The following is a 25,080-nucleotide window of genomic DNA, read 5'->3' on the forward strand; positions in this document are numbered from 1 at the left end:
GCTTGGTGGTTCCAAACTTCTTCCATTTAAGAATGATGGAGGCCACTGTGTTCTTGGGGACCTTCAATGCTGCAGAAATATTTTTGTACAATTCCCCAGATTTGTGCCTCAATGTAGTCCTGTCTTGGAGCTCTATGAACAATTCCTTCGACCTCATGGCTTGGTTTTTGCTCTGACAGGCACTGTCAACTGTGGGACCTTATATAGACAGGTGTGTGCGTTTCCAAAACATGTCCAATCAATTGAATTTACCACAGGTGGACTCCAATCAAGTTGTAGAAACATGTCAAGGATGATCAATGGAAACAAGAATCCGTCTAAGCTCAATTTCGAGTCTCATAGCAAAGGGTGTGAATATTTATGTAAATAAGGTATTTCTGTATTTTTTTTCTAAAACCTGTTTTCACTTTGTAATTACGGGGTATTGTGTGTGTATATTGATGAGGAACTGTTTTTATTTAATCAATTTTAGAATAAGACTGTAACGTAACAAAATGTGGGAAAAGGGAGGGTCTGAATACTTTCCGAATGCGCTGTATGTATCACAATTACTTTATGGCATTGCAATACGAAGGGCTTGTACTTAATATGATAAAACCAAGGGGGAAAAAACATGGTGGACAATTACTTCAACATATAGGTCTAAGGATTTCAACAAGCAGTTGATTTAAATTCTTTGTTATGTTGAGCAAAGTGTTCTGGCATTAACAGTCCATTTTGGTATTATCTTGCTGTTTTCATTCAGTGAGGTAAGCCCATGATGCTATCTGTAGACCCATACATGGAACAATTCTTCTGAAGCGTAATCCCAATATTAAGTTCATCCAGGATTATATAACCATTAACGAATAACCCTCTCAGACATCAAACCAATGTTCTGATATTCTCCTTATGCCTCACTGCATAACCCTTGTGGAAAAACAAAGTAATCCTTGGAGAATAGTTAAAACAGAGAAGAGTAATACTAAATTGTTGTGCAAGACAATCATACAACATAAAATGTACTTGCTATGACTGTGATATGTGGTTTAATACAATGGGTGGGTCTAATCCTGAATGCTGATTGGTTAAAACTGAATTCCAGTCGGTGTCTATTCCACAAGTTACCACCGGCTAAATTGATGACGTTAAAATGCCTATTTACTCTGTTCCTGTAATCGGCCTGTGTCACATCCTGGCCAGTATAAGGATGAATTGTTATTGTAGTTTGGTCAGGACGTGGCAGAGGGTATTTGGTTTATGTGGTTCGGGGTGGTGGTTTTTCTAAAAAGGGCATTTGATTTATGTATTCCGGGGTTTTTGGACATTGTTCCTTGTTTATGTAATTCTATGTTTAGTCTAGGTAATGTGTGTCTATGTTTGGTTAATTGGGGTGGACTTCCAATTGAAGGCAGCTGTGTGGTGTTGGCTTTGATTGGAAGTCCTATATTAGTTGGGTGTGTTTGTCTGTGTAATTGTGGGAGATTGTTTCTTGTTTTGCCGAGTGAGCCTTTCAAGACTGTTTCGTTGTTCGTAAGTTCGTTTCGTTTTGTTGTTTTGGTGTGTTCATTCTGAGTTAATAAATGTCAAGATGAGCGTACATATACCTGCTGCGTTTTGGTCCTCCATTACCAACGACAACCGTGACAGCCTGTGTGTAGCTGGTGTGGAGGAGTCAGGCGCAGGACAGCAGAAATGAGTATGGAACGTACTTTACTCAAAGAATCAATAACATACAACACAATAAACTAGCCCACAATAACGGACCGTATACATACAAACAATCACTCACAAAAAAACATGGGGGAACAGAGGGTTAAATAATGAACAAGTAATTGGGGAATTGAAACCAGGTGTGTAAAACAAAGACAAAACAAATGGAAAATGAAAAGTGGATCGGCGATGGCTAGAAGGCCGGTGACGTTGACCGCCGAAACGCCGCCCGAACAAGGAGAGGGACCGACTTCGGCGGAAGTCGTGACAGTTCCATCTGACTGCGCAATCCACTATCTCATCAGCCCAGCCAGGCAATTTATAAACTTGATTTCCACTATAAAAAACATCTAGACATTATCTCACATTTATTTTAGACTAACATTTAGTTTTCAACAGCAGAGATTTGTATAAACCTTGCTGTCTGTCTCTCCGACATTTGTAACATTGTTTCAATATTCAAATTCAAACTCCTGCTGTCCCATAGTAATGAACGTGTCGGGAGTCGAGACGAGACAGACAGGCAGCGTTTCTCAGCCAGTCGAAATCATGAATCACCTGGCATAATTTTTATGGATATATACAAAGAAATGTAAATTGAAAAAAGGTAAAACGAGAAATAAAGTGCAGCTAGTTTGCAGTCTTTCCAGCTTCAGTTTGAAGTGATTGTGTTACTGTAGCTTTGTTGTTGGCTAGCCTCTTCAGCGTCTGATCCCGTTAGCGGGATCAAAATCCAGCGAAAAATCATATCGCCAATTAGCATTAAAAAAAAATCATAATTTAAAAATAATAATAATAATATATATATATTTTTTTATAGATACACCTCTCCTGAATCGACCCACGTCGTCCGATTTCAAAAAGGTTTTACAGGAAAAGCAAATCATTAGATTATATTAGATGAGTCCATCGTAAAAAGCAGCTTCATAGCCATTTTCCGACCAACCACTTGCATCACATATAATCAAAAAACAGCTAAATGCAGCACTAACCTTTTACAAACTTCATCAGATGGCACCCCTAGGACATCATGTTATACAATGCATGCATTCTTTTGTTCAATAAAGGTCATATTTATATATAAAAACAGCATTTTACATCTCTGTCTGACGTTGACTACATAATTTCCCCTCAAAAGCGTCCCGGTAAACAATGCTACATTTCCCTAAATTACTATCCTATAACGATTTTTTAAATGTATATTGTCAATCTAACATTTATAGATGAATATCTCTTGAGAACACCCGTCATACCAGATTTTCATTTAACTTTACTGGGTAATCACACTTTGCGATAAAAGGAGATGCGATACTCAGAAAATTAGCTAATATACAGAGCTCGGCGCCATCTTGGAAAGAATCTCATGTCACATCTTATCTTCTATAATATTGTCAATAATCGCCTACCTTTAGTTGTCTTCATCAGAAAGCATCCCAGGTCCACAACAGATGTATTTTCGGTCAAAAAGTCCATACTTCACGTTCCATTAGCCTGATGTTGGTAGCGCGTCCTATGGCTCTCTCCAAGCGCAGCTCTGAAGTTCATAATAAATGCAATGCTCGCGCATGTAGGTTCGTTCAAACATGTCAAACGTTGTATAAAATAAATCTTCAGGGCCTCTAACACCAAGAGAGCCAATAAGATTCGAGGGGGATGATGTCATGGCCTTTAAAACCGTATCCAAAGGTGGGGGCAGACATGGCCGCCGGCGTCATAATGGTGATGGCCCATCCCCTGTGACCAATTTCAAACTCGTGTCATTCACTGAGTTTTGACTCTATAAGGCTCAAACCACTGTGAAAGGACTGGCGACATCTAGTGGAAGCAATAGGAAGTGCTCAGTGAACCATTGCTCACGGTGTGATTAATAGGCAAAGTGATGAAGTCGAGTCCACAATTCAGAATTACACTTCCTGTTTCAATCGGTCTCGGGGTTTTGACTGCCATATGAGTTCTGTTATACTCACAGACACCATTCAAACAGTTTTAGAAACTTTAGAGTGTTTTCTATCCATATATAATAAGTATATGCATGCCCTATCTTCTGAGTTTGATTAGTAGGCCGTTGAAAATGGGAACGATTTTTTTTCAAAATGCGCTGTGGCGCCCCCTATCCTACGGTATCCTCAAGAGGCTAGCTCCTCTGAACAACAGTGTCCTGACGAGAGAGTACATTTCCTATGCCAGACGATATCGTGCCTCATTAGCTCATTGTTATGGATGTGTCCAAATAAATGTCACTAGAAACCAGCTTAAACAAATGCAAATGCAGCTACTGTTGTTATTCTGTCTGCGCTGTTTAATGTGACTGTAAGTTAGCCATAGTTGACTAGCTAGCAAGCAAGGGATAAGAACGTTGTCAGCCAGTATGGCAATGGAACATTTAGAACGAACGACTGGGTCCAGTCTCTGGCAACCTAACCGATAGAACAAACGACCAGTCGGCTTGGGTACTAACTCTATATTTGTGTCGGGGCTATATCTTGTGGAAGGATGAAATAGTATGAATAAATTCATGAAAATAAATGTTTTAATGAAAATATCAATCATTATTTTAATATGTTGGTAACCCATTGTATCAAAGTGATAATGCCCTCGAATCCAGTGTTTGGAGGATATATTGGCACGGGTGTTGTTAGGCCCGAGACAAAGTCGGCTTCTCGGGCATTATCACTTAAGTCTCATATGGCTATCTTAAGATGAATGTTAATCACTCTGGATAAGAGTATCTGCTAAATAACAAAAATGTAAATGTAAAATAAAGAAACTTTTAGATGCATAACAGCATAACAGTCGTATGCACACGTTACACATGTTATACACAGTCCAATGAAATGCTTACTTGTAGGTTCCTTCTGGACATTGCAACAACAATAAGAAATAATAAAAGATAATAATAGGAACATAAAGTAAATAGCTCAGTAGAAGAAAAAAAAAGTAGAATATTTACACATGTATCAGGAAGTTCTTATCAGCAGGTTTGCATGGGCGGGAGTTTCAGCTTTCCATGGTGACATCACCATGCGGTAAATTGGTTAACAAGACCAATAACAAAGAGAGTTCCAAATCTCTCTTCCAATAACAGTTCGTTTTTAGTTTTCCCCTCCCCACTCAGACCACTCCCAGACAGTTCTAGCAAAATTGTTGCTTGAGAAATCGTTACAGTAAGGTACTTAATTGTTACCCAGAAATTATTTGAAATTGATATAAAAACGGCATCATTGGGCCTTTAAGATTTGTTTTCTTCAAAAAAAGAATAACAGTTGGGAGCTTAATAACTGGTTGTTTGGATCCTGGATACTGATTGGACGAGCAGCGTTCCAAGCTGCGCTGTAATGTCCATCACAGACACACTTATGCCTGCTAAAAGTTCCATCTGAAAAAATAAAAATAATAATAATAATAATATTAAAAATATATATAAAATAAAATATAGAATAAAAAGTTCCATCTGAAAAAATAAAAAATAAAAAATATTTATAATATAATATATATATATATAAAATAAAAAATGAAATAAAAGTTCCATCTGAAAACGATCACTGCACCTCCATCATATCATGTTGCTGTCAGAATCATCTCTTGTATTTGTCTCAACTCGCACATTATTTCCCTTTTCTTCCAGCCTAGCTTTAAGTTTGGTACAGTGGGGGTTTAACATAACCCTATCATTTAGTTTGGTACAGCAGGGGTTAACATAACCCTAGCATTTAGTTTGGTACAGCAGGGGTTAACATAAGCCTAGCATTTAGTTTGGTACAGCAGGGGTTAACATAAGCCTAGCATTTAGTTTGGTACAGCAGGGGTTAATATAAGCCTAGCATTTAGTTTGGTACAGCAGGGGTTAATATAAGCCTAGCATTTAGTTTGGTACAGCAGGGGTTAATATAAGCCTAGCATTTAGTTTGGCACAGCAGGGGTTAATATAAGCCTAGCATTTAGTTTGGCACAGAAGGGGTTAATATAAGCCTAGCATTTAGTTTGGTACAGCAGGGGTTAATATAAGCCTAGCATTTAGTTTGGTACAGCAGGGGTTAACATAAGCCTAGCATTTAGTTTGGCACAGCAGGGGTTAATATAAGCCTAGCATATAGTTTGGTACAGCAGGGGTTAACATAACCCTAGCATTTAGTTTGGTACAGCAGAGGTTAATATAAGCCTAGCATTTAGTTTGGTACAGCAGGGGTTAACATAAACCTAGCATTTAGTTTGGTACAGCAGGGGTTAACATAACCCTAGCATTTAGTTTGGCACAGCAGGGGTTAATATAAGCCTAGCATTTAGTTTGGTACAGCAGGGGTTAACATAACCCTAGCATTTAGTTTGGTACAGCAGAGGTTAATATAAGCCTAGCATTTAGTTTGGTACAGCAGGGGTTAACATAAACCTAGCATTTAGTTTGGTACAGCAGGGGTTAACATAAACCTAGCATTTAGTCTGGTACAGCAGGGGTTAACATAAACCTAGCATTTAGTTTGGCACAGCAGGGGTTAATATAAGCCTAGCATTTAGTTTGGTACAGCAGGGGTTAACATAACCCTAGCATTTAGTTTGGTACAGCAGAGGTTAATATAAGCCTAGCATTTAGTTTGGTACAGCAGGGGTTAACATAAACCTAGCATTTAGTTTGGTACAGCAGGGGTTAACATAAACCTAGCATTTAGTCTGGTACAGCAGGGATTAACATAAACCTCACTGTCTGCCTGTCCGACCTCGGAAACAATGTTTCACTTTTGAATGTCTATCTCTATAGTACCATACATATAGTGAACACTTTTCCTGAGCCAGTCGAAATCTCGCATTATCATGGTCATATCCAAGTAAATGCCAGATCAAAAATGCTCAAGAAAATGAAAATGCAGCTAGTCTACTGTCATTCTAGGTTCAATGTTTGACGTGACTTGAGTTAGGCTAGCGAGCTAACAAGTTACAAGAAAGTTATCCAGCCTGCATAGCAACCATTTTATTCAGAATGGATGACCAGTCTTTTTGCATAGCAACTATGGGTCGCGTCTGTAGCAACATGACCAAAATACCTAACAACCAGATTTTTGTCCGGACTATATCTTCTGGTGGAAAAAAAAATGTCATTGTATGAATTGACTTATCAAAATAACGTTTTAATGAAAATATGTAATTCATTGTTCTTTAAATATTTTGGTAACAGTTTTATAATTAAGCAATAAGGCACGCAAGGCAGTGCTGTGTAGCAGGAATACATCACAGAATCTAAATGGGTTGACTGGGACTGGATTCGTGATAAAGCCCTGCCTCGCATGTCTTATTGCTTAAACAATCCATTTTACATTACTTTTCACAATGCAAATTGTTCATAACAATACAGTAATTTCAATAGGCCTTTAATCTGTTACGTTCGTGTTAAACTTTACTCTAAATTTGACGCGCAAAATATTATATGGAAAACAATTCTGGGACTCCACCAATGGTGGACCTCAACAACTTTTGACGGTGAATTAGTGGCCCCGGAACATACGGTAAAAGGTTGGAAACCGCTGCTATAGACTATAGCCATGGATGTACTATGCAGCAATGTCATAATTAGTAAAGTTGTGAGAGAGTTGGATCTGAGTCATCATTGGGTGATTAATGCATGAATGGTTTAGTTGCCTAGAGCTCGATTAAATACGTATCGCCAATGTTCACCGCTATACTACGCTTGAAATTTAAAGATCATTACCGATTGGGCCGGAATATGCAGTCTCCACTAACGGCGGAACATTGCATTTACATTTCTATCGCGCTATAGCGCAGGTCTTCATTGTTAAGAATTTCATTTACACACAAAGGCACACCACACACATGGACACACTTCCAAACACACCCACTCTACACACACGTATTTTGTAAAATTGCTATATTGCTGCATTATGGATTTTGTATTGTAGATATGTAGTGGTAGAGTAGTGGTATAATAATGTGTTGTATTGTAGATATATAGTGGTAGAGTAGTGGTGTAATAATGTGTTGTATTGTAGATATATAGTGGTAGAGTAGTGGTGTAATAATGGGTTGTATTGTAGATATATAGTGGTAGAGTAGTGGTGTAATAATGTGTTGTATTGTAGATATATAGTGGTAGAGTAGTGGTGTAATAATGTGTTGTATTGTAGATATAGTGGTAGAGTAGTGGTGTAATAATGTATTGTATTGTAGATATATAGTGGTGTAATAATGTGTTGTATTGTAGATATATAGTGGTAGAGTAGTGGTGTAATAATGTGTTGCATTGTAGATATATAGTGGTGTAATAATGTGTTATATTGTAGATATATAGTGGTAGAGTAGTGGTGTAATAATGTGTTGTATTGTAGATATATAGTGGTAGAGTAGTGGTGTAATAATGTGTTGTATTGTCGATATATAGTGGTAGAGTAGTGGTGTAATAATGTGTTGTATTGTAGATATGTAGTGGTAGAGTAGTGGTGTAATAATGTGTTGTATTGTAGATATATAGTGGTAGAGTAGTGGTGTAATAATGTGTTGCATTGTAGATATATAGTGGTGTAATAATGTGTTATATTGTAGATATATAGTGGTAGAGTAGTGGTGTAATAATGTGTTGTATTGTAGATATATAGTGGTAGAGTAGTGGTGTAATAATGTGTTGTATTGTAGATATATAGTGGTAGAGTAGTGGTGTAATAATGTGTTGTATTGTAGATATATAGTGGTAGAGTAGTGGTGTAATAATGTGTTGTATTGTATATATGTTGTGGTTGTATTGTAGATGTATAGTGGTGTAATAATTTGTTGTATTGTAGATATATAGTGGTAGAGTAGTGGTGTAATAATGTGTTGTATTGTAGATATATAGTGGTAGAGTAGTGGTGTAATAATGTGCTGTATTGTAGATATATAGTGGTAGAGTAGTGGTGTAATAATGTGTTGTATTGTAGATATATAGTGGTGTAATAATGTGTTGTATTGTAGATATATAGTGGTAGAGTAGTGGTGTAATAATGTGTTGTATTGTAGATATATAGTGGTAGAGTAGTGGTGTAATAATGTGTTGTATTGTCGATATATAGCGGTAGAGTAGTGGTGTAATAATGTGTTGTATTGTAGATATATAGTGGTGTAATAATGTGTTGTATTGTAGATATATAGTGGTAGAGTAGTGGTGTAATAATGTGTTGTATTGTAGATATATGGTGGTAGAGTAGTGGTGTAATAATGTGTTGTATTGTAGATATATAGTGGTGTAATAATGTGTTGTATTGTTGATATATAGTGGTAGAGTAGTGGTGTAATAATGTGTTGTATTGTAGATATATAGTGGTGTAATAATGTGTTGTATTGTTGATATATAGTGGTAGAGTAGTGGTGTAATAATGTATTGTATTGTTGATATATAGTGGTAGATTAGTGGTATAATAATGTCTCTGTTTTGTTTTGTATGTAATTACCTTAATCTTGTTTTGGACCCCAGGAAGAGTAGCTGCTGCCTTGGCAGCCGCTAATGGGGATCTGTAATAAAATACCAAGAAATAATTGAGCCCTAGGATACATCTCTGGCAGACGCTCTGCTTGTCCCTCTCAGCTTTGGCAGCTCAGTGAGCAGGCTGGATGATGGAGCTCTGGCACTGGGGCTAGCTCAGAGGTCACTGACTGACTGACTGACTGACTGACTGACTGACTGACTGACTGACTGACTGACTGACTGGCTGGCTGACTGACTGGCTGACTGACTGACTGACTGATCACACGACAAATGGGACACAACCAGACCCTATGAAGGGACTGTCTGTTAGTGCATCGTCCTTTTCCAGTGGACAGCCATGATTGTGATTATGATTTTTCCTCCCCTTCTTTCCACATTTAGTTAACAGTTTACATTTTGCTAGAGGAATATTTTCAGCTACAGACTCTCTCTGTTGTTCATATTTCTTCTATTCTTTTTTTCCCACAGCAAACCTTGGACTCCAACCTCAGCAATCTGATTAAGAGGAACAATGAGTTGGAAACTCTGATGGGCAAGTTGATCCAGATCTGCCAACATGTGGAGGTAAGTAAGGATGTTTATCTGTTTCCATATTAAGCTATATGATACAGCTCTCAGTTTCAGCGGCATTTCTATTGTTTGATAGGTTAAGCTTTTTTGATTTCTTCCTTGTATTGTAAATGTAACATATCAGGTGTCCGATAAGACACATTTTACAGTGGTTGCTGACATACAGTAGATAGAAAAATCTTTCTGGTTAAAAAAATCTTTCTGGTTAAAAAAATATTTGCTTTAAAAAATATTTGCTTTAAAAAATATTTGGGGTTTAAAAAATATTTGGTTTATAAAATCTTTGGGGTTTAAAAAATCTTTGGTTGAATTGTTTTTAAAAAAAATCCTTATTGTTGTTATTTAGCATTCAAGCTGAGCTCACCAGATTCTGTGACATGCAACACTTTGAAATTCATTGAACATGTTAGAATACTGTAACATATCTCACGGACACAGTTACTGAGATGAATATGCTGACCCGGGTATTCAGTCAAGTGGATATGCCAGTAAACTTAACTATACAAAGTAGGCTAACCTCACATAAACAGTGCCATATTGCCAATTTGGCCGTGTGTGTGTGTGTGTGTGTGTGTGTGTGTGTGTGTGTGTGTGTGTGTGTGTGTGTGTGTGTGTGTGTGTGTGTGTTTGTGCATGGTAGGGTGTTGTTTGGGGTAAAAGCATGAATGGGACATAGCAAAAGATAAGTTCATGAACCAACTGAGGAATAAAATGGCACAGATAACACAATGTGCCCACAGAGAGATGTAGGAGAAAGTGGGCCAGCAGCAGATCTGGCTGTATGTGGGAAAGCAAAAACAACTGTTGTAATGACTAGGCTCAGCTGACTCTCACCTGTGGCACTATGCTACTCTGTGTATGGTGACAGCGTTTTGTACATAGAATGACATACTAGAAATGTAATTTAATAGGATCTCTGTGGCTGTGTAGATCTATCCTGGGAAATACTAGATAGCCTACTGCCTCAGGTGCACTGTTATATATGAGCCAGGGGGGCTTTGTTACAGGCTATGAGCGTTATCTAATTAATTGTACTCCTGTGGGCTAAATCAGGGTCACCCAGGGTGTTTCTTGGTAGTCTTAAACAAATCTACTTTGAAACAAAAGTCTACATTTCACACACCTGGTTATGGGCTTAAAAAAAGAAGAGACCTGTACCATGTCAGATATAGAGTAGAAATGTATTACATGTTGAGTTTGCATCCCTATATTACACTTTATATACATCACAGAATACTGAAATATAACAAAACTGTTTGACATAGAAACACCAGGTTTTATGGCAACAAAAAAAAAGGTTTCATAACATTCCACCCATGAAGCCACTAGAGTGAGTTTTGGTAATTTGACTGCAGGAAAGAGCTACAACAATTACTGTCTGTATCACAACCGGCCGTGACTGGGAGTTCCATAGGGCGGGGCACAATTGACCCAGCGTCATCCGGGTTTGGCCGGGGTAGGCCGTCACTGTAAATAAGAATTTGTTCTTAACTGACTTGCCTAGTTAAATAAAGGTTAAATAAAAAAATACAAATAAATAAAAAATACAAATGTCTGTAAATGCTATGTTTTATCCTGTCAATGCCAAACATAAAGTACTAGATTCATATCCCTGTCCTGATCTGTTTCCAAGGGTAATGCATCAAGACAAGAGAACAAGCTCCTTGAAGAGTGTGACCTTCTGATGGACATCATACATCAGAGAAGACAGATCATAGCCACCAAGATAAACGAGGGCAAGGTAATACTTTATACTGCCCTCCTCCTTCCCCCACAGCTGTTTGCAACTATCAACAACAGCTACAAGTCAAAACTTGCAAGTAGACATCGCAGCTCTTATGGCAAATCACCTCACTACATTACAATGACAATGTAATCAGTAACAAGGCAATGTTCTGATTCAACCTTGTTGTGACTGATGGCAATGTTCTGATTCCACCTTGTTGTGACTGATGGCAATGTTCTGATTCCACCTTGTTGTGACTGATGGCAGCGTTCTGATTCCACCTTGTTGTGACTGATGGCAATGTTCTGATTCCACCTTGTTGTGACTGATGGCAATGTTCTGATTCAACCTTGTTGTGACTGATGGCAATGTTCTGATTCCACCTTGTTGTGACTGATGGCAATGTTCTGATTCCACCTTGTTGTGACTGATGGCAATGTTCTGATTCCACCTTGTTGTGACTGATGGCAATGTTCTGATTCCACCTTGTTGTGACTGATGGCAATGTTCTGATTCCACCTTGTTGTGACTGATGGCAACGTTCTGATTCCACCTTGTTGTGACTGATGGCAGCGTTCTGATTCCACCTTGTTGTGACTGATGGCAACGTTCTGATTCCACCTTGTTGTGACTGATGGCAATGTTCTGATTCCACCTTGTTGTGACCGATGGCAATGTTCTGATTCCACCTTGTTGTGACTGATGGCAATGTTCTGATTCCACCTTGTTGTGACTGATGGCAATGTTCTGATTCCACCTTGTTGTGACTGATGGCAATGTTCTGATTCCACCTTGTTGTGACTGATGGCAACGTTCTGATTCCACCTTGTTGTGACTGATGGCAGCGTTCTGATTCCACCTTGTTGTGACTGACGGCAATGTTCTGATTCCACCTTGTTGTGACTGATGGCAATGTTCTGATTCCACCTTGTTGTGACTGATGGCAATGTTCTGATTCCACCTTGTTGTGACTGATGGCAACGTTCTGATTCCACCTTGTTGTGACTGATGGCAACGTTCTGATTCCACCTTGTTGTGACTGATGGCAACGTTCTGATTCCACCTTGTTGTGACTGATGGCAACGTTCTGATTCCACCTTGTTGTGACTGATGGCAATGTTCTGATTCCACCTTGTTGTGACTGATGGCAATGTTCTGATTCCACCTTGTTGTGACTGATGGCAATGTTCTGATTCCACCTTGTTGTGACTGATGGCAACGTTCTGATTCCACCTTGTTGTGACTGATGGCAACGTTCTGTTTCCACCTTGTTGTGACTGATGGCAACGTTCTGATTCCACCTTGTTGTGACTGATGGCAATGTTCTGATTCCACCTTGTTGTGACTGATGGCAATGTTCTGATTCCACCTTGTTGTGACTGATGGCAACGTTCTGATTCCACCTTGTTGTGACTGATGGCAATGTTCTGATTCCACCTTGTTGTGACTGATGGCAACGTTCTGATTCCACCTTGTTGTGACCGATGGCAATGTTCTGATTCCACCTTGTTGTGACTGATGGCAATGTTCTGATTCCACCTTGTTGTGACTGATGGCAATGTTCTGATTCCACCTTGTTGTGACTGATGGCAATGTTCTGATTCCACCTTGTTGTGACTGATGGCAACGTTCTGATTCAACCTTGTTGTGACTGATGGCAATGTTCTGATTCCACCTTGTTGTGACTGATGGCAATGTTCTGATTCCACCTTGTTGTGACTGATGGCAACGTTCGGATTCCACCTTGTTGTGACTGATGGCAACATTCTGATTCCACCTTGTTGTGACTGATGACAATATTCCACCTTGTTGTGACCGATGGCAATTCCTTTTGTCTAGGCCCAGATTTGTTTGTGCCTGGAATCGTTGTACATCGCCCAGGGTTTTATAAGTGCCTGTGAATATTTCCCAGCCAATAGTATGTTTTGACGGTTACAGAGGAGGGCAGATGGGTCAGGATGTCTAACTCTTCGGAGCCGGCATGCTTAGACCTCTTCTTCCTCTGCCTCCAAGGTTGAAAAAGGAAAGGGAGATACCTAGTCAGTTGTACAACTGAATGCATTCAACTGAAATGTGTCTTTCTGCATTTAACCCAACCCCTCTGAATCAGAGAGGTGCAGGGGGCTGCCTTTATCAACATCCACGTCTTCAGTGCCCGGGGAACAGTGGGTTAACTGCCTTGCTCGGGCAAAACGACAGATTTTTACCTTGTCAGCTTGGGGATTCGATCCAGCAACCTTTTGGTTACTAGCCCTCTATAAAGGCTGAGGATGAATGTTGTAACCGTGCCATACATCTCTGCTAGACATGCACAGCTTCCACTGACTGTGTTATTTTATTGAACCTTTATTTAACCTTTATTTAACCTTTTATTTAACGAGTCAAATCAGTTAAGAACAAATTCTTATTTACAATAGACGGCCTACCCCGTCCAAACCCTAACCCGGACGACGCTGGGCCAATTGCGCGCCGCCTTATGGGACTCCCAATCACAGTTGGTTGTGATACAGCCTGGAATGGAACCAAGGTATCGGTAGTGAAGCCTCTAGCAGTGAGATGCAGTGCCTCAGACCGCTGCGCCACTCGGGAGCCCCAGTGCCACTGTAACGTACCTCAAGAGGCAAACATAAGCAAGAGTCTGCTTGCTTCTTTAATGGAATGTATGACGAACATCATTTACTCTGGAATTCCTATTTGATGAAAATCAGTGTTGTCAGGTCATCGCTATGTGACTGATCGAACTAGAGCAGCTTTGTTTTGTGTGTGCTATACAGTATGCTGTAGTAATGGAGGAGAGTTTGCACAGCATTATGCATCTGCTCCTTGAGTGGTTTCCCTTCCTTTCCCCCCATTAAGTGTCATTAGAGAGGGCTTGGGGAGGGGGGGGTGTCGCTGGCATGCTGTGCCATGTTCAGTGTCAGAGCCATATCAGACCTGTTTCCTGTGATCTGGCCCCTCTGAGGAACACTGCTTCCTTCCTCGCCCCGTGCCTCGTTTCAAAGTCAGGAGGCTGCTCTCTGCTCTCTGCTCCCTGCTCTCTGTTCTCCCTGCTCTCTGTTCTCTCCTCTCTGCGCTCTTCTCCCTGCTCTCTCCTCTGCTTTCCCCTCTCTGCTCTCTCCTTTGCTCTCCCCTCTCTGCTCTCTCCTCTGCTCTCCCCTCTCTGTTCTCCCTGCTCTCTGTTCTCCCCTCTCTGCTCTCCCCTCTCTGCTCTCTCCTTTCTCCTCTCTCCTCTCTGCTCTCTTCTCCCTGCTCTCTTCTCCCTGCTCTCCCCTCTCTGCTCTCTCCTCTGCTCTCCCCTCTCTGCTCTCTCCTCTGCTCTCCCCTCTCTGCTCTCTCCTATGCTCTCCCCTCTCCGCTCTCTCTTCTCCTCTCTGCTCTCTCCTCTCTGCTCTCTCCTCTCTGTTCTCCGCTTCCTGCTCTCCCCTCTCTGCTCTCCCCTCTCTGCTCTCCCCTCTCTGCTCTCCCCTCTCTGCTTCCTGCTCTCTGCTCTCTCCTCTCCCCTCTCTCATCTCCTCTCCTCTCTCCTCTCTGCTGCCTGCTCCCTCCTCTCTCCTCTCTGCTACCTGCTCATTGCTCTCTCCTCTCACCTATCCCATCTCTGCTCTCTGCCCTCTCCTCTCTGCTCTCTCCTCTCTCCTCTCTCCTCTCTGTTATCTGCTTCCTGCTCTCCCCTCTCTGCTCTCTGCTCTCTCCTCTCCTCTCTGCTCTCTCCTCTCCTCTCTGCTCTCTCCTCTCTGTTCTCTGCTTCCTGCTCTCTGCTCTCTGCTCTCCCCTCTCTGCTCTCCCCTCTCTGCTCCCTGCTCCCTGCTCTCTCCTCTCTCCTCTCTGCTCCCTGCTCATTGCTCTCTCCTCTCACCTATCCCCTCTCTGCTCTATGCTTCCTGCTCTCTGCTCTCTCCTCTCTGCTCTCCCCTCTCTGCTTCCGGCTCCCTGCTCTCTGCTCTCTCCTCTCTCCTCTCTGTTCTCTGCTTCCTGCTCTCTGCTCTCTCCTCTCTGCTTCCTGCTGTCCCCTCTCTGCTGTCCCCTCTCTGCTCTCTGATCTCTCCTCTCTGATCTCTCCTCTCTGCTCACCCCTCTCTCCTCTCTCCTCTCCTCTTGGCTCTCTCCTCTCTGTTCTCTGCTTCCTGCTCTCTGCTCTCCCCTCTCTGCTCCCTGCTCTCCTCTCTCCTCTCTTCTCTCTTCTCTTCTCTCTCCTCTCTCCTCTCTCCTCTCTCCTCTCCTCTTGGCTCTCTGCTCTCTCCTCTCCCCTCTCCGCTCTCGCCTCTCTGCTTCCTGCTCTCCCCTCTCTGCTCTCCCCTCTCTGCTCTCCCCTCTCTGCTCTCCCCTCTCTGCTTCCTGCTCTCCCCTCTCTGCTCTCCCCTCTCTCCTCTCCTCTTGGCTCTCTCCTCTCTGTTCTCTGCTTCCTGCTCTCTGCTCTCCCCTCTCTGCTCCCTGCTCTCCTCTCTCCTCTCTTCTCTCTTCTCTCCTCTCTCCTCTCTCCTCTCTCCTCTCCTCTTGGCTCTCTGCTCTCTGCTCTCCCCTCTCTGCTCTCCCCTCTGCTCTCTCCTTCCTGCTCTCCCCTCTCTGCTCTCCCCTCTCTGCTCTCCCCTCTCTGCTTCCTGCTCTCCCCTCTCTGCTCTCCCCTCTCTGCTCTCTCCTTCCTGCTCTCCCCTCTCTGCTCTCTCCTCTTTCCTCTCTGCTTCCTGCTCTCCCCTCTCTGCTCTCTCCTCTCTGCTCCCTGAAGACGGACAGAGGGGGCAAGCAGGCACATTCCGTTACCATGGTGATGTTTTGGATGATGTAGATGCTCCTCATTCCATCCTCAAAGTTGATCACTTGGCTAATCATGATGGTCGATGCAAATTTGATTAGATAAAAACACGCAAAGCATGTTTTTTGAATTCGAGAAAAATGGTGAGATGATTATGTACAATTGAATGACCTCTCGATTGTGACCTTTTAAATAAAGAACTGTCAACTCTATTGAACCTGCTGTAGCACAGTCGTTTCTGAAGCCGCAGTAGCAGCAGTCTATTGGTCTGTCCCTGCACCGGGGTATTCAATAATCCACTGTTTCCTCTCAGGCTATCCGGCTGCGGAAGCTAGCCCAGCAAATCGCCACCTGCAAGCAGATCATCGAGAGATCGTCATCCCTCATCACTCAGGCAGATCACACCCTGAGAGAGACAGACCACACCCGCTTCCTACAAACAGCCAAAAGCATCTGCGAGAGGTGACCTATCAAGTCAGCTGATTGTTGTGATAACGCTCCAAACAGTCTAAACTGACAGAGTCCCAGGTTGTAACGAGATAATTATATATCGTTGTGTTTCAGAGTGTCCATGGCAACAGCATCCTCGCAGATCCTGATCCCGGAGATAAACCTGAATGACACCTTTGATACGTTTGCGTTGGACTTTACAAGGGAAAAGAAAATGCTGGAAAGCTTGGATTACCTCACAGGTGAACGCAGTTCCACCTGTTATCCATCTTTTTCCATCTTTTCAGTCAGAAATATATTGAGAACATATCTATAACTCAGGTCTATCTGAAATGGGACATTCTGGTACAGTGCAATTTCTCTGTTTATCTATTTTCTCCAGCAGTCAAATATAAAAAAAAATCGACACTGTAGCTTCTCAAATTGTTTTTGTCACATGCTTTGTAAACTACAGGTGTAAACTGACAGTTTGGTGTTCGTTTACAGTTGAATGAATTGGATTTTGATTGTTCTGGCTTTTAGGGAATTCTCCACAGGATGTCTTATTAACTTTATGGCCAGTAACTTAACCAACTGAATCACACAGAACAATTTTATTTTATTATTTTATATATTTAACCTTTATTTAGCCAGGTAGCCATTTACAATTGCGAACTGGCTAATGAAGTCACAGCGCCTTGCAAGAGTGGACTAGAATTAATTTACCAACCCCTTTTGGTCATAAATATATATATTTTTTGTAAATCCAATGTACTGTAGTGAGTATGTCTACTGTTCATCATTGTTGTCTTAAATAACTGACAAACACCAGAGACGTGAAGAAAAACAACTAAATATTTCTATTTTCAGCACCAAATCCCCCAATAATCCGTGAGGAATTATGTACGGCATCGTACGACACCGTCACTGCTCACTGGACGTCTGATGATGAGTTCTGTGTCGTCTCCTATGAACTGCAGTATGCCATCTTCACCGGACAAGCCAATGTCGTCAGTATGTACACAAAGCATGTCCTAGATCTCCTCAGTACAGTTTGCTGTGTGACTGTACAGTATGCCTGTTGTGGTATAAACTGTTAAATCATGAAAGGTAGACTATCTGAGTGGCTCCTGCTGTGAATAGCTTTGGGGGGGGGGGGTCATTACATTACCCCGATCAAATAAAGGATTTTTTCATTTCAGAAGGGCGGCAACAACCATGCTTTCCTTTCATTGGATAATAAGACGATAATAAGATATCAGAGATCTCTGCTGTGTATCTCTGCTAGAGACTGATCCAGGCCAGAGTATATAGCCTGAGTCAGACTGGATTCCAATCCAGATGGAGGTTTGTGTTTCCCTGCGGCTCATGTAAGTGGCAGACTGTTGGAACAGATCACCCTAGCAAGGGTTGCAAGGAATTGGCCCTCTTCTGCCCAAGTGCCTGTTCATACTACAGTGAACTGGCAATGTTATTGTGTACGACGGGTCACGCAGAGAAATAACAGCCGTAAGAGGTTACGACAGTACAGATGATAGAATTACCACAATCTTGATTTGATGACAACAAAGTATTAATTGTTGTTATGTCAACGAATGTCTGTTACATTTGTGTGTTTGTTACAATCCAGTGGTCTGTAGCTCCTGTTATTTAACTGATTTGACTTTGTCTGTGGTCTAGCTTTGTGTAACTCAGCGGACAGCTGGATGATTGTGCCCAACATCAAGCAGAACCACTACACAGTGCATGGACTCCAGTGTGGCACCAAGTACATCTTTATGGTCAAAGCTATCAACCAGGCAGGGAGTCGCAGCAGTGTACCTGGGAAGCTCAAGACCAACAGTATGTCAGAGTTTCCAAAAGCTGTACCGTGCTGACGTCATCAAGCGTCTTAGGAGATATTGACATATGGAGATATTTACTATTTACTAGCGTATTTACTATTGTTTACGGTTAAATTATAAACCGGGTTGTTCGAGCCCTGAATGCTGATTGGCTGAAAGCCGTGGTATATCAGACCGTATACCAGAGGTATGACAAAACATGTATTTTTACTGATCTAATTACGTTGGTAACCAGTTTATAATAGCAATAAGGCACCTCGGGGGTTTGTGATATATTGGCCACGTAACACACCCCCTCTGGCCTTATTTCTTAATTAATCTATGGTCCATTCACAGGTCAACCGTTCAAGTTGGACCCAAAGTCTGCTCATAAGAAGCTGAAGGTCTCCCATGACAACCTGACAGTGGAGCGGGACGAGACGTCATCCAAGAAGAGCCACACTCAGGACCGCTTCACCAGCCAGGGCAGCTACGGCGTCACAGGGAATGTGTACATCGACAGCGGGCGCCACTACTGGGAGGCCTTGATAGGAGGGAGCACATGGTAAGAATATGGACCAGTCGTGCCTGAGATACCTCAGACCAGAACATGTGGAGAGACAAAGGTGTGTGTGTGTGAGATTCAGATTGGAAAGTCCAATCACAGTCTCTGTTACACTATAATAAAACTCGATCTTGAAATCTAAAAATCTCTAGGACGCTAGGACTCCTGTCATTTCCCACAGGTGCTATTTTACCTCTACTAGAGAAGGACCCATTAACATGCTATATTTCTATCTTCATCAGGTTTGCTGTGGGCGTTGCTTACAAGTCAGCACCGAAACACGAGTGGATCGGCAAGAACTCGGCCTCGTGGGTATTATCTCGATGCAACAACTCCTGGGTAGTTCGTCACAACAGCAAGGAGATGCCCATCGAGCCGTCCCCCCACCTGCGTCGCGTGGGGGTGTTGTTGGATTACGACGCCGGTTCCCTGGCCTTCTACGATGGCGCCGGCTCACAGCACCTGTACACGTTCGACATCACCTTCGCCCAGCCAGTCTGTCCCGTGTTCAACGTGTGGAACAAGTGTCTGACTGTTCTCACGGGGCTGCCCATCCCAGACCACCTCGAGGGGACAGACTGCCAGGATTAACAGACCAGCTAATGCAACACAAAGACACAAAGGGAGCAGAACAGACCCACTTCAGCCTCACCTGGCTCACTTTGTGTCACACCATCCATGCTGTATAAAACAGAACAAAGCCATGGTCCTCCAGTCTCCAATCATGCTCTTATAGAAGCAAATACATTTTTTTGTATTATTATTTATGGAAACCATTTATTGGGTTTTAAAAAATATTGTAGATTTTATTTCTTGCTTAACACATTAATATTCACTGCTATTTATGCTTGTTGATTTTGGGATGCGCTTAGAGAGGAAGGTGGGTATAACGTTTTGAAATTCAGTCAAACTTACTGTATTTTTAAGCAGGCAGTGGCAGGTAGCCTAATGGTTAGAGCGTTGGGCCGGTAACCAAAAGGTTGCTCGTTCGAATCCCTAAGCTGACAAGGTAATATGTCTTTCTGTTGTTCTACCCCTGAACAAGGCAGTTTAATCCACTGTTCCCCGGTAGGCTGTCATTGTAAATAAGAATTTGTTCTTAACTGACTTGCCTAGTTAAATAAAACAAAATGAAAATCCCTGAGATGAGCTTATTTCATTTTTACACATACAGTAGATTGTTGACCTTCGTCCATGTATCAATCGTTAGCAGCATGTTGATAAATGTTTTACGTGTAACATGTTTATTTTGACATGTCATCATGACACCAGTTCCTCTGATTACAGAGCAGTTATAACAGGAGTATTCATCTACAATCTTCTGTTTCATACGAGATCCTCGCTATGATTTTTCTTATGAATTAGGATGATGTTTGTGAAAATAAACATGTTAAGAGTTTTTTTTTAATAGTTAATCTGCCGCTTTTACAATTCTAAAATCACAGCACTTCTAATGCACTGACAACTTGACTATAATTGACAAACTCACAAAGACACAATTCTTCATCTCTTTGTCAAAAAAAAGCACTGCGATGTTAAAAAAGTTGATTCATGTTGAAAATGTATACTTTTAAAGAAAAGCCATTTTAAGTGAAATTTCAATACAGAAATGTCTTAATAATTGTAATTAGAAACATGTGCAATCTCTGTAAATACCTTACTGTTTTCTTCTCACGTATTGGCTCGGTATGTTCATATGCTGGGACATATTTGAGCAATTTGACTTTTTTCGATGCATCATTATTTTCCCGCATTCCTTGTTAAAAATGTAATAAAATTACATAAATAAAGTGTGAATTGTAATGATAATGCTTTTTATTTGTCTGCTACCTAATCTTAACTGTAATTTTCATTTAATTCAGACACACACTGTAGGCAAAACAAAGAAAACCACTTGATATTTTTTGGCTTAGATTCATTTCACCGATTATAAGGTCTCATGAATGTTAGGTGGCTGTATGGCTATTATTCTACAGACCACTTCAGCATCGTACAACAACGATTAAACTGTGATGAGATTCCTTCTGACATCTCTTTTTATCCTCCAGTAAGACCACTGGACCCCGATCCTTTCAACTAGTACTAGACTAAAAAAAGATTTGAACTTACTGTGACCTCACCATCAGACACCGTCGTGACATGGATCATGACAGATCCCGAGTGCACAAACACAGTCCAGCTAGAATGATGTTGATTGGAGACGTCTGTAAATAATTTGTTTACAAAAAAAAATATTTAAAGACTGAAAATGTTTTGCTGGTCAATTTGATCAAATGTGCATTTGTGGTATTTACACAGTAGCTTAACATACACTTATTTGTCTAAATAACATTATACAAGCTGAAAAACAAGGTATTTAAACAGTACAATAACATACCTTTATTTGTTTAAATAAAAGTATACAGGGTGAAAATAGCAGGTGCAGTAGTTAAGGAATATATTCAATCTGGCCTTTAATCTTGGACAAAGTATTGGCTTGTGGCTTCACCGAGGTTGGCGGTTGTTTCAGTGATACAGTCCCAGAGAGAGAGGGATAGAAAGACATTCTAACCATGCCGACTGATTAACAAGTTATCTAAGTCACTGAAAACATGGTTCAAGAAATCTTATTTATTTTATTGCATGAACATTTATTCATTTCAGAGCATTGAGAGAACAGTGGATTTGCACGCAATCTGACACAGAATGGGGTTAACAGCAGTCCGGAACGCCCTGAGGCCATTATGTAGCAACGATGGTGTTGAAATAGTCATACAGTAAGATGCTTTTCAAAAGAAGGAAACAAATAAATTGCTTCATCAATACGGTGTACTGTTTGATGACTGATGAACATTCTACAGCTGTAGTCTCAAACACAATGTTTTTTAACATACTGTATTTCTTTCCTTTCCTTTCCATTCCATTCCTTTCCTTTCTAATCGACCTGGCCCTGGTATCCTGGAAGGATATTGACCTCATCCCGTCAGTAGAGGATGCCTGGTTATTTTTTTTAAATGCCTTCCTCTCCATCTTAAATAAGCATGCCCCTTTCAAGAAATTTAGAACCAGGAACAGATATAGCCCTTGGTTCTCCACAGGCCTGACTGCCCTTAACCAACACAAAAATATCCTGTGGCGTTCTGCATTAGCATCGAACTGCCCCCGCGATATGCAACTTTTTAGTGAAGTTAGAAACCAATACACACAGGCAGTTAGAAACGCCAAGGCTAGCTTTTTCAAACAGAAATTCGCTTCGTGCAACTCCAACTCTAAAAAGTTCTGGGACATTGTAAAGTCCATGGAGAATAAGAACACCTCCTCCCAACTGCCCACTGCACTGAGGATAGGAAACTCTGTCACCACCGATAAGCCCACTATAATTGAGAATTTCAATAAGCATTTTTCTACGGCTGGCCATGCTTTCCACCTAACTATCCCTACTGCATTCAACAGCACTGCACCCCCCACAGCTACTCGCCCAAGCCTCCCCCATTTCTCCTTCTCCCAAATCCATTCAGCTGATGTTCTGAAAGAGCTGCAAAATCTGGACCCCTACAAATCAGCTGGGCTTGACAATCTGGACCCTTTCTTTCTAAAATTATCTGCCGAAATTATTGCAACCCCTATTACTAGCCTGTTCAACCTCTCTTTCGTGTCGTCTGAGATTCCCATAGATTGGAAAGCAGCTGCTGTCATCCCCTCTTCAAAGGAGGTGACACTCTTGACCCAAATTGCTACAGACCTATATCCATCCTACCCTGCCTTTCTAAGGTCTTCGAAAGCCAAGTCAACAAACAGATTACCGACCATTTCGAATCCCACCGCACCCTCTCCGCTATGCAATCTGGTTTCAGAGCTGGTCATGGGTGCACCTCAGCCACGCTCAAGGTCCTAAACGACATCGTAACCGCCATCGATAACAAACAATACTGTGCTGCCGTATTCATTGACCTGGCCAAAGCTTTTGACTCTGTTAATCACCACATCCTCATCGGCAGACTCAGTAGCCTTGGTTTCTCAAACGATTGCGTCACCTGGTTCACCAACTACTTCTCTGACAGAGTTCAGTGTGTCAAATCGGAGGGCCTACTGTCTGGACCTCTGGCAGTCTCTATGGGGGTACCACAGGGTTCAATTCTTGGGCCAACTCTTTTCTCTGTATACATAAATTATGTCGCTCTTGCTGCTGGTGAATCTCTGATCCACCTCTACGCAGACGACACCATTCTGTACACTTCTGGCCCTTCTTTGGACACTGTGTTAACAACCCTCCAGACGAGCTTCAATGCCATTCAACTCTCCTTCCGTGGTCTCCAACTGCTCCTAAACACAAGTAAAACTAAATGCATGCTCTTCAACCGATCGCTGCCTGCACCTGCCCGCCTGTCCAGCATCACTTCTCTGGACGGTTCTAACTTAGAATTTGTGGACAACTACAAATACCTAGGTGTCTGGTTAGACTGTAAACTCTCCTTCCAGACTCACATCAATCATCTCCAATCCAAAGTGAAATCTCGAATTGGCTTCCTATTTCGCAACAAAGCATCCTTCACTCATGCTGCCAAACATACCCTCGTAAAACTGACCATCCTACCAATCCTCGACTTCGGCGATGTCATTTACAAAATAGCTTCCAATACCCTACTCAACAAGCTGGATGCAGTCTATCACAGTGCCATCCGTTTTGTCACCAAAGCCCCATATACTACCCACCACTGCGACCTGTACGCTCTCGTTGGCTGGCCTTCGCTTCATAATCGTCGCCAAACACATTGGCTCCAGGTCATCTACAAGACCCTGCTAGGTAAAGTCCCCCTTATCTCCGCTCACTGGTCACCATAGCAGCACCCACCTGTAGCACGCGCTCCAGCAGGTATATCTCTCTGGTCACCCCTAAAGCCAACTCCTCCTTTGGTCGTCTCTCCTTCCAGTTCTCTGCTGCCAATGACTGGAACGAACTACAAAAATCTCTGAAACTGGAAACACTTATCTCCCTCACTAGCTTTAAGCACCAGCTGTCAGAGCAGCTCACAGATCACTGCACCTGTACATAGCCCATCTATAATTTAGCCCAAACTACTACCTCTTCCCCTACTGTATTTATTTATTTTATTTATTTTGCTCCTTTGCACCATATTATTTATATTTTATCTCTGAACTTTCTTCAAACTACAAATCTACCATTCCAGTGTTTTTCTTGCTATACTTTATTTACTTTGCCACCATGGCATTTTTTTGCCTTTACCTCCCTTATCTCACATCATTTGCTCACATTGTATATAGTCTTATTTTTTTTTCTACTGCATCATTGATTGTATGTTGTTTTACTCCATGTGTAACTCTGTGTTTTTGTATGTTGTCGAACTGCTTTGCTTTATCTTGGCCAGGTCGCAATTGTAAATGAGAACTTGTTCTCAACTTGCCTACCTGGTTAAATAAAGGTGAAATAAATAAATAAATAAAATAAAATTAATGAATAACACATAATGGAAAGACTTATTAAGCAACAATATCAGGTGATTTTTATATCAAATGATTATTTGAAACATATGATCGGATGTGGATTATATGTCTTGGATATACTGTACAGTACAGTCACCATTTTTCCAGGGAATAGCAAAGAAACATGGAACATATCAACGTTGGGCAAGAACATTATATTTTAACTGACGGTAAATTGGTTGTTTTTCTACCACAACAAAGAAAGAACATTCTGTTAGAAGAACATTATCTATGTAATCATGTAATTGAATTTTCTCCTTTATTCCCCCAGTCTTTTATATATATATATATTTATTTATTTATTCTTTATTTAACTAGGTAAGTCAGTTAAGAACAAATTCTTATTTACAATGAGCTAACCCGGATGACGCTGGGCCAATTGTACGCCATCCTATGCGACTCCCAATCACGGCCGGTTGGGATACAACCTGGAATGGAACCAGAGTCTGTAGTGATGTCTCTAGCGGCTCAGTGACTTAGACCGCTGCGCCACTCAGGAGCCCCTTATGAAAATAAACATTTCTCATAAATGAAAGCAGATTGTTTGGTTGAAAACAGCGCAAAAAATAAACAACAGAGAAG

General features: G+C 41.5%; 1 protein-coding gene across 7 annotated transcripts in view; it reads left to right on the forward strand.

Moving 5' to 3' along the window:
- LOC106586808 (E3 ubiquitin-protein ligase Midline-1) overlaps positions 1 to 20,820 on the forward strand; it is a 79,722-nt gene extending 58,902 nt beyond the window's left edge. For all 7 annotated transcript variants that reach the window (XM_014174481.2, XM_014174480.2, XM_014174478.2 and 4 more), the window contains 8 exons: positions 9,623 to 9,718; positions 11,358 to 11,465; positions 16,514 to 16,662; positions 16,765 to 16,892; positions 17,500 to 17,643; positions 18,310 to 18,471; positions 18,810 to 19,017; positions 19,260 to 20,820. In XM_014174481.2, coding sequence (XP_014029956.2) covers positions 9,623 to 9,718; positions 11,358 to 11,465; positions 16,514 to 16,662; positions 16,765 to 16,892; positions 17,500 to 17,643; positions 18,310 to 18,471; positions 18,810 to 19,017; positions 19,260 to 19,608 — 1,344 coding nt within the window. In that variant the 3' untranslated portion in view covers positions 19,609 to 20,820. The remainder of the gene's footprint in view (positions 1 to 9,622; positions 9,719 to 11,357; positions 11,466 to 16,513; positions 16,663 to 16,764; positions 16,893 to 17,499; positions 17,644 to 18,309; positions 18,472 to 18,809; positions 19,018 to 19,259) is intronic.
- Positions 20,821 to 25,080: the final 4,260 nt, after the last annotated feature.

The sequence above is a fragment of the Salmo salar genome, chromosome ssa25 (assembly GCF_905237065.1).
Source record: "Salmo salar chromosome ssa25, Ssal_v3.1, whole genome shotgun sequence".
Classification (NCBI taxonomy): domain Eukaryota; kingdom Metazoa; phylum Chordata; class Actinopteri; order Salmoniformes; family Salmonidae; genus Salmo; species Salmo salar.